Source organism: Cicer arietinum, chromosome 5 (genome assembly GCF_000331145.2).
Source record: "Cicer arietinum cultivar CDC Frontier isolate Library 1 chromosome 5, Cicar.CDCFrontier_v2.0, whole genome shotgun sequence".
Taxonomy (NCBI): domain Eukaryota; kingdom Viridiplantae; phylum Streptophyta; class Magnoliopsida; order Fabales; family Fabaceae; genus Cicer; species Cicer arietinum.
The window spans coordinates 36789718-36798552 of record NC_021164.2 but is presented as its reverse complement, the minus strand read 5'-3'; the positions used below and the strand labels follow the sequence as shown (position 1 = coordinate 36798552).

The following is an 8835-nucleotide window of genomic DNA, read 5'->3' as shown; positions in this document are numbered from 1 at the left end:
TCTCGCACATAATCATTCTAGAAGATTTGGTTGAAAATTGTTTTTGTAATCAAGCTTCAACAATCATATTCCCAAACCATATATATCAAGGTTTATTTTTTATAAAGATCTCTATTGACCTCACGCAAGGAAGATACATTTAAAATTTGTTTTGGTTAATATAAAACCCTAATTCATGCCATATAAATAGACCAGTTCAGAATAAGAATGAACAAGACAATAACTCAGAAAACCTTACAACGCAAAATTATCTAAGTATTTAGTTTCAAGGTTTTAGTTAAGAAAAGACACTCATTCATATCTTTTATTACTTAGTTCTTAGTGCTATGTTTTAGTGTGAAGTTCAGTGCAATCAATTTGCTTAGAAGAAGCAAAACTGAACCCCAATTTTACCCCTTTATAACCCAGCCCAGTAGTGGCAATTCTGCCTCAACAACTTGTAGGTTTTTATAAGTTGAAATTTGAGAAGACTTGACTTGTAGTGTCAATGTATGGTAGTGCCTCAATGGTCTATAGGTTTCAGGCTCGAAGTTGAGAAGATTGGCTAGTAAGGTCAGGTAATGTAATTTAGGCTCTCAATTAGTGAATATATCCTTATGTGTGAGGGAATTGGACGTAGTGTTGGTAGTGAACCAATATAAACCTTTGTGTTTTTTCCTATACCTTCATACTTTGTTTTATTGTTGCCTCTGTTCTATCATATATGTTCTAGTATCCCGAACTAGACTTTTGAAAAGAAGTTTTTAATAAGGCAAAACCCAATTCAACCCCTTATTCTCGTGTTTTTGCACCTTCAAGGTCAAGGAGAATTATTTTAAGCGTTATTTGGACATTCTCACACATAATCATTTTAGAAGATTTAATTGAAGATTCATTTTGGAATTAATCAAGCTTCAAAGGTCATATTCCCAAACTATATTTATCAAGGATTATTTTTGTGAAGATATATGTTGACGTCACACAAGATAAGATACACTCAGAATTTGTTTAGGACAATATTGAAACCCTAATTCATGTTAGATGTAGCTGCCACGTTGGTAGCGAACTAGTATAAATCCTGGTATTTCTCCCTCTGTCCTGTTACTTTGTTTTATTGTTGCCTCTAATCTGTTTATCTATTCTAAGTATCCCGAATAAGAATTTTGAAAAGAAGCTTTTAATAAAACAAAACACAATTCAATCCTTTCTTCTCGTGTTTTTGCACCTTCAACTATGCCACCATGCAAGTGGACAGACAATTCCAAATTGACCATATCCTCATAGATCCCTTCCAATAAATCTGAGACACATATACGCGACGGTCGAGGAAAACGTGTGTTGCATGGTAGCTCATCGACATTTAGAGGGCTACCTCCATGTCACCAAGGGACTCCCCACCAGAATACCTCACAGTCCAACAATCTTGTTGTAAGGCTCAATAGCACACCTCCACGATTAGGTTCATTCAGTTGTACTTCTCCAACATCATTAGACTTGTCAAACCCTACCTATATGATGAAAAAATAATCTCTAAATCAAATACCCCTAACATCCAGCTTCTCCCCTGGTTCTCCAAGACTACTCACTCCATTAAGAGCCCCATCATTGACATGGATCAAATTCATCACAATTCAACTTAATCAAATTTATCCATCACATGACTCAAATGCAATGCTAAAAATCGATAGTCATACGATCTAAGATTCAACAATCATTACATTCAAGTAGATATTACACTTCATTGGAGTGGTTTCATTAGAAACACGTATTAATTCACATCATACAAATACTTAAGTAAACATGAAATCACAATTCATGCTTATAACACATTGATCAAATTCACGAAACACTTAAATACACATAGATATCATAATCAACGATGACACAAAATTTTATAAGATAATCATGTACCATGCAATCTGAACATAAATTAAATCACAACAGATCTATGGTTTTTGAAATCGTATTTTAACACTATGATTACCAATTTCACATTTTTATATGGTTATTACTAAATAAGGTTTAACCATATGTGGCAAGCCTGAGATGAACCTTTGGGCTTTATGGCGTTCTCATTCATCGTAAAATACACTAAACTCATGATTTGAACGCTCTCTTATCCCTTACCTTAATTTGATGATCTCGCAAAACACAATAATTAACAAAAAAATTCAGCAACAATGGCAAATCAATAGTGCACAACGAGCGAGTTCGAAAATCAACGACAAGTTCATAATGTCGACAAAACTTGACTGATAAATTACCTGAAGCATAAAAATCAATATTAGATCATTAATAAATTTTTTTGGAACATTCGAATAGTCTACCGTCAACTTCTCCAAAATACATGAATGAGTAGTACTTTTTAAAGGTTTTGACGAGAGAAATTCAAAAATAATACCATTTCTCCAAACAACCAACGTGATGGCCAAAAAGTGAAAATTATAATCCGTCCAAGAAAGAAGTTGTGGCTGCTTTCAGTAAAATGGAGTCATGATTGATAAAACCAATGCCAAAAATGGATTTAGCGGTCAATTTCGAGTGAAAAAGTGGTTAAAATACATCAAAACGCTAATGGAATAAAAGGTTTTGAAGGGAGAGAAAGAGGAACAATGATGGAAACACCAAAGAGGGGTTGGGCATGTGAGGAAGAAGGGAGCGATGAACCCTTTGTAAATGAGGGGGGGTGCAAACAAGAATGTTCCTTAAACGGGGGTGCAAACAACAATCTGGTCCAATCATATTTCTCTTGATATCATTTTTAAAGTTCTAAATAAAGAATGAAAAAAAAAAGAACTAATCGCTTATTCTATCATTCATAAATAAATAATATTTTCCAAAATACTTATACTAAAATAATATATATAAATAAAATATAGAATCAACACTTTAAATTAACTATTAAATCATGATAATTATGCATAAAATGATCACAAAATAACAAATACACGTATATGAGAATTAAGAATAATATTACTAATATATCAAGATAATTATTTGTGAAATAACAATTAAAATCAGACGATAGTTATAAATATTTAAAATACACGCAAAGATACCACCACAATTACCCACACCAAAAAATACTATTAATTTATATTACTCATTAACAAGAATACATATAAAGAAAATTAATCACAAAATTTATCTATTAATAAGAACACATATAAAAATAAACTAATAACTTTTAATATTATATTAATTCTTTAAAATCCTATTTAATTGATAAAATATTTTATTATAAAATTTGAAGTGTTTTAAAGAGCTGTCATACAATGCATATTTACCTTAACTAAAACTATATAGGTGAGAAACTAGTGTCACATCTCCTAGCCAAATATTTTAAAGTTAAATTGATACTACATGACATGAGAAGTAATGAATAAAAGTGAGCATATCATAAACATCGCATAATTTTGTGATATATAAGTTGTTAGTAATTGTGAATTGTATGAGAATATGTATAAATGTGTAAATGTTGTTATAGTTTTACGTTGAAGTGAATGATAATAGTGATTCATGTTCTGATATAAGTGAATGATAGTAGTGATTCATGTTATGATATAACAATGTTGATTATGTATGTGTTTGCCTTAATGTTTTGCATTGTTGTGTGCACATATATCACACAATTCATGTGTTATGTGTTTGAAACGAAGAAGATGCTATTTTGGAAATTTTTTTATTTATGTATTGTCGACAATCATATTGACATCACTTATTTAAGAATTTCTACTTTGATTGGTGACATTGAGTTGAGATAAATGATTGTAATTGGTAAAACTATTTTTTAAATAACCTTAATATTATTGGAGAAATTCTATGAACGTTTTATGTGATCTAATGTTATTTACTCTATTGAAAATATTTTTAAAAGAATTTTTAATTTTTTTTGTTTTGATTTTATACATAAAATAAAGTTACGATTTTTAAGGTATATTTTGTTTAAATTATTTTTATTTAATATATTTATCTTTTTAATAATATTAGAGAATATTTGATGTCTTAAAGTTTTCAATAAAAATATACTAATAAAAATAGTCACAAAGTTAAAATAATTAGTAAATACATTAATATTAATATTTTTTTTATAATTATTTTCTCTTATAAATAAGATTAGAAATACTACTTGCTAAACACAATTCTCCATTTTATCTCTATTGATAATGCATCAACAAGCTTTTTGGTGTTCCAACATATTTCATTGAGACAATTTTAAATTGTCAAAGTGAAGGAACTCACGAATCACAAATCTAATAAGGAAACAAAAACAAACTAAGCTATTCGAATCTCAATGAATTAACCATTCATTAATGATCTTGATTTAAGTGATGAGAGACAACAAGTCTTAAGGTAACCATAAAATATCTTATGAGGTTTCAAATTAATAATTAATTCTTTTAATTAATAATTTAATAAGTAGTATATTAAGGTGAGTGATTTTTTGAGAAGAACAAACACACATTCTTTGCTCAAACGGTGCACAAAAACCCTTCACTTGACATTGCGATACAATGGGAGGAGAAGAGAAACGGCACCAGATGATGCAAAACCTCTTCGGAGACCAATCCGAAGAAGAAGAAGAACTTGAATCCGAACACGAATCCAATCCTCAACTCAATTACCCTTCCGTAAGATCACCCACTTCAAAATTCCATTATAAATTCACACATATTCAAATTCTATTTAAAATTTCACTTGATCTATTTGATTCCGTTTCGTTTATTCATTTCAAAGATCGTATTCGAAATTCGAAATGCAATCAAATTTTTCTGTGTTTTTTTTTTAAATTTAATTTTTGTAGGATGAAGGAGAGGGAGGTGTAAGGCAAGAAGGAGAAGGAGAAGTGGAAGGACAAGGAGAGGTAGAAGTAGAGAGCGAAGAAGGCGAAGATGTTCGAGATGGAGAACATGGAGAGAGTGAAGGAGAAAGGGAACATGGAGAGGTGGAAGTTGAGGTTGGTGATCAGAGAGGTGAAGAGAGTGAAGGAAGGGATACGGATAGTGATGCTAAAGATGATTATAGCCAGCGTGTTGTTACTAGCAAGCGTAGGGATATTGTTGAAAGTGGATCTGAGGAAAACCATTTCAATGATGAGGATGTTGATGCTGCTAGAAGCCTAAGGTATCATTTAGTGTTTCATTAATTTTACCACATTGTTGTATCTTTTTTTTTTTTTGGTTTTGGTATTCTTTGTTTACGTGTTGGTGAACTTTTTTGTTGATTTTTATTGTTAGTGTGATGTTTATTAAATCTTTTGCTCTTGGGATGAAATATTTTGTTGGGTGCTGTTTTGTTTTCATGTATTGTTTGATTATTTAACCATGTTGTGTATCTTTTTTTTGGGTTTGGTATTCTTTCTTTAAGTTTTATTGATTTTTATTGCTACTGTAATTTTTGTTAATTAATTCTTTTATTCTTGGGATGAAATATTTCGTTGGGTGCTGTTTTCGGCACCGGTATTTTTGCTAAATTCGGTTGGCAGGAAAAAAATCTAATGTTTAATAAACCATATTGCCATATTGTTGTGTTTTGGGGTGTTGGTCCTTTTTCCTTATGTTTTGGTGAAGTTTGTAAATTTCTTTTGTTCGTTAATTCTTTTGCTCTTGCGATAAAATATTTTATCTGGCGTTGTTTTCGGCACTGGTGTTTTTGCTTAACTTGGTTAGCGGGAAAAAAATCTAATGTTTAATTAAACCATATTGTTGTGTTTTTGGGAATGGATTCTTTTTCCTTTTTAATTTTTTAAGAACTAATGCATAGTATGCGGAGATGTTATTATAATACATATTTGATGAGCTAAATTAAAGTTATTAAATAATATGTAAGTCACTGATTAATAATGAATAAATTTCCTTAAGTTTTGGTAAAGTTTGTAAATTTCTTTTGCGAGTTTATTCCTCCTTAATTTATGCGATTAAATATTTTGTTGGGTGTTGTTTTCGGCATGGAGTTTTTTTTACAACACCGGGTCTTCTGTGGAGATGGATTTGTTTGCACAAATTTTGCTGTCCAGAAGTAAATTTTTGGATAACTTTTTCTATGTGAAAATATACATAAGGAAAGTATCCATGTAGTGGCTAAAACGAAGGTGTCAAAAACATTGCCTACATTGTTGTGTTATTGAGAGAACCTGTGCTAAGCACCGTTGGTGTGGAATCTATTATGGAATTAACCGGTGGCATAGAAGAAGATGGAGAGATGGCCGTTTAGTGCTACGTGGATTACTGAATTGTGTTTTATCAATAGTATAGATTTGTTGTTCTTTGTGTTGCTGCAACTTTAAGGTAGGATCTGAAAATGTTGTTATTGATTAAGAGCAAATTGGGATTAATTTTTTAACAAGTGTATTTATAGAAAATAAAAGATGAAACGTCTTCATATAAAAAGTAACAATTAGTCTTATAAAATTTAACTTTTCTCATAAATTGAAATTAGTTTTCAAAGCTCAAATTCTTTCTAAAGTGCTCCCATGTTGTAGAAAAGAAAGGTGAAATGGCTTACGAAGACAAAAGTTGAAATGTTTCACAAAAGTGGGATATGGTTAGGTTTTTTAAAGCTCCCTAATTCCTTTAACTCATTTTTTTAAATATTTATATGTTTTAAGATATCTTTGTATGTTAGTAACTAAATTTTTCAGAAGCTCCACAAATAAGAAACTGATCAAAACTGGATTTAAGTTACTTGGCTGTGTGTTTGTGCACTAATTACAACTCCATTGCACATGTCCTTATAAAAGTCCTCTGAATGCTTGTAGGCAGGACATTATGCACAACTACATATCCTTCTAATTTCTTTTTAGTTTTTGGTTTTCTTTCTTTATGCTTAGCTAGTAAGTACTTTTCTTTGCGTTGATTTTTCTAAGTGGTGTAATCCTTGATTCTTCTGCTCTTGCATGAATATATTGTTATCTTAGTGCTGCTGCATCTCTGAGGACGTGCTTTACTTATCTAAGTCCATGAAATATTCACGAGTTTCTTTTAGAAGAAGCTCTCTGTATGCATCTATGCAGGGTGTTTTAGCTGTCTATTCAAATGTGCCTTGTGTATATTGTAGAGAGTGTATTCTAAATTTCCTCCAACTCAATTGTTTGTGCGCTTTATTTCTATCATTGAATTATATATCCCACAAACTTTAGATTAAGAGAAATCCTTAGATGCATGCATTGTGAGAACTGCTTTTGTCGTATGTTGTCAATCTTGGAAAGTGGTATGGTTGGAACTGAAACTGGGCCAATGTATTCAGGTCAAGAAATATATTTTCTTATAATACAGCCCAATTCCTTTCTTAGACCTATTAATTAGTACTTCATAAAAAAAAGATATTCCTCTTTTAGACCCATCAATTACTAATACATAGAAACAACAGAAGTGGACGAGTATAAGAAAACAGCAATAAACTGAATTGGGCCCAAACAGCCGAATATTCCTTTTCCTCTCCTCTACAGCTAACTTTCCAACCCTAATCGCTGCCTTCTCTGTCCTATGCTTAGTCTTCTCATCATCAGGAAAAGAAATATCTGGCATGCAACAGCAGTAGAGGTTGTACATCCAGCGAATGAGAGAGAACGAGAGAAAATTGTCTACAACACAGAGGCGAAAACAGAGAGGGGCTTCTGGGCTGCAAGGACTTGCACAGACAGTAGCAGAAAGCAGCAGCTTTTGGGCCCAGGAGCTTAAGATCACTGAAAGTCGCCGATTCCATGATTCCCCGAGAAAAATGGGTGAACTTGACCGCTGTGCTCGCCATTCAGCAGATAGACTAAAATTCTCAGCTTTGACAATCTCCCCTAAAAAACGCCTCGCAAGAAGGTTTCACGTTGGGTCGAAGGGCCAATCTGCTCAACTACGGCGGTATTAAACGTCTAGCCTTTGCCCGTACAACTTTTGAATATGATATCAAATTTTCAATCAATATATATCTGATGGCATTATAACGTGTATTATTATGTCTTTGTTAATTTGCTGCCCCAAATGACCAATCAATTATTGGATGGAGTTGTCTCTTCCTATATTTTCAAAGTTTCTGATTAATTTATAATAGTTAAGGAGGGGATTGGGTGGGGAACTGATGGATTCCATGAACAATATGCCCGAGGCATAATGGAAGATGAAGCTTCCTTTTCTGTTCTATGTTGTTATCTATATTCATATCAGAAGAATCTCTATGAATTCAGTACCTAGTAATTGAAATTAAATACCAGTAGAACCTTACTTTTCCCATTATGTTCATATCGGTTAAAACTTACCAAGTTCAGCAAGTAATAACTAGGATCGATTTTCATAATTTAGATAGTTTAGATTTGATTTTGAAACAGAAAATAAGGAAATTTCGTATGTATATTGCATGGGATTATTATTATTTTTTTAATAATTTGTGTGTGTGTATGGTGGGGGGAGTATACTCTCAATTAATGATTGTACATTGGCTGGGTACAGGGAGAAGCTATGAGGTTGACATGAATGGTTAAGGTTTTACCGGTGCAGTTTTTTTTTTGAGGAAAGGTTTTATCAGTGCAATTGATTTCAGTATTTTACAATTTTTAATGAGTATATCGACTTCTGAGTATGATTTGTATTTGGCTGTGCTGTTCTGTTTTATAGTGTGTTTGAAACAGTTATCTTAAATTAGATGACCAAATAGAACAGAGGAAGTTACTGATTGCCTAATATTTTGTATGTACATTTTTTTATTTGTTCCACAACATTAGGACCGACAAATTGTCATTTTTTTTGTAAATATAGTGGGTCACCCAGAGATGACAAAGACCCGGCTCATGATTTGCATTCTGCCCCGGAAATTCGTGATGTATTTGGTGATTTTGATGATGAAGAGGAGGATATGGGGTATGCAGTT

General features: G+C 32.0%; 1 protein-coding gene across 1 annotated transcript in view; it reads left to right on the top strand.

The window, feature by feature from the left end:
- Window positions 1-4421: 4421 nt before the first annotated feature.
- LOC101508547 (protein LEO1 homolog) overlaps window positions 4422-8835 on the top strand; it is a 12482-nt gene continuing 8068 nt past the window's right edge. Inside the window, 3 exon segments of the mRNA XM_027331169.2 lie at window positions 4422-4610; window positions 4784-5103; window positions 8724-8825. Of these exon segments, the coding sequence (XP_027186970.1) occupies window positions 4494-4610; window positions 4784-5103; window positions 8724-8825 (539 nt within the window). The 5' untranslated portion in view covers window positions 4422-4493.